This window comes from Aplysia californica, unplaced genomic scaffold (genome assembly GCF_000002075.1).
Source record: "Aplysia californica isolate F4 #8 unplaced genomic scaffold, AplCal3.0 scaffold00320, whole genome shotgun sequence".
NCBI classification, from domain to species: Eukaryota; Metazoa; Mollusca; class Gastropoda; order Aplysiida; family Aplysiidae; genus Aplysia; species Aplysia californica.
Window position 1 is genome coordinate 326,128 of NW_004797590.1, and position 1,311 is coordinate 327,438.

The following is a 1,311-nucleotide window of genomic DNA, read 5'->3' on the forward strand; positions in this document are numbered from 1 at the left end:
AGTGTACAAGCTCGAGAGAGAGAGAGAGAGAGAGAGAGAGAGAGAGAGAGAGAGAGAGAGAGAGACAGAGAGAGAGAGAGAGAGAGAGAATTATACAGTCGTCTGCAGACGACATATTTGTTATTCTGCTGATCTTCTATGGCCTACTTCTTGCGTCAATACAGAAAAACGCTAGGGGGCGTGTCCCTCCTGGTTGTTTTGAGATGTGGAGACGGGAGGGGGAGGGAAAAACGGGAAGAGGATGGCCGTGGTGGAGGGGAGAGGGGTGAAGGGGGAGCGTAGGAGGAAAGGATGGGGGAGGTATTCTCCGAAAGAGAAAGATTTGAAAGGGAACAGAATAGTATTATCATTACACAATGTAACAATAAGAATAATAAAGAAACATATTACACATAATTGATTCCCAAGAGGGCATTTTGATTACAAAAGCAAAAATACGTACATGGATAGATAAATACATAATGTACAGTGAAACCTAGTCTAACGGGAACCTGTATAAGACAACCACCTGTACAAACGACGGCCACACCCTATTTCCTCCCTTGATTATTGTTTATATGGTCGCTTTTAAGCACAAGGCTGTTTTGAAAAAATCGAAGATATATAAATGTTTTTGCCCCTTGTTTAGTTTCTTCAAAAGACAAGGAGTGTGTTCTCTATAACCAAACAAATATACACACCAATGAAACCAAACTTCTCCTGTAGGTAGGGCAATGCCGACTTGTGATGTAGGTCACGATTTCTGGAAACCCCCGAATTCTGGGTTAGCCCGCTTGTCCTTAAAAGCGACCATATTAAAAAAAAATTACAATGATACTGCGTAAGACATCCACCTGTCTATAAAGCCCACTTTTCACCTCAGCAATGGGTGGCTGTGACCGTCTTATACAGTTTTGACAGCATTTCAATTGTTAAATTTTTAGGTTATTCTATTAAAATTTGTTCTTTTTTTATCACAGAAATCAAAATGGTGGTCGCCAAGGTATGGAAGACAGAGAAGCCCTTCGAGGGTACCCCACAGCTCTCCGACTTCAAGCTGGTGGAAGAAAAACTGGCCGACACTCTTAAAGAGGATGGTAAGAAGAACTGTTTGTTCATCTTTTTGTTTGTCTGTTTGTTCGTTTGTTTGGTTGTTCGTTTGTTTGTCTGTTTGTTCGTTTGTTTGTTCGTACGTGAGTGTGCATACAGCGTACTGGTTTTAAGATCAATTGTCAGGGTAAAAAAACCCAACAACCAATGTTTGTTGGAAAAAGAACAGTTCTGTTTGTTTAAAAGAAAGACCCTCTCTAAACGTGACGATGTGAAAAAGCC

The 1,311-nt window shown here is 41.0% G+C and overlaps 1 protein-coding gene across 1 annotated transcript in view; it reads left to right on the plus strand.

Moving 5' to 3' along the window:
* The window catches only part of LOC101846365 (prostaglandin reductase 1), a 10,432-nt gene that overhangs the window by 1,974 nt on the left and 7,147 nt on the right, over positions 1-1,311 (plus strand). The window contains exon 2 of the mRNA XM_005102306.2: positions 960-1,076. Coding sequence (XP_005102363.1) covers positions 968-1,076 — 109 coding nt within the window. The 5' untranslated portion in view covers positions 960-967. The remainder of the gene's footprint in view (positions 1-959; positions 1,077-1,311) is intronic.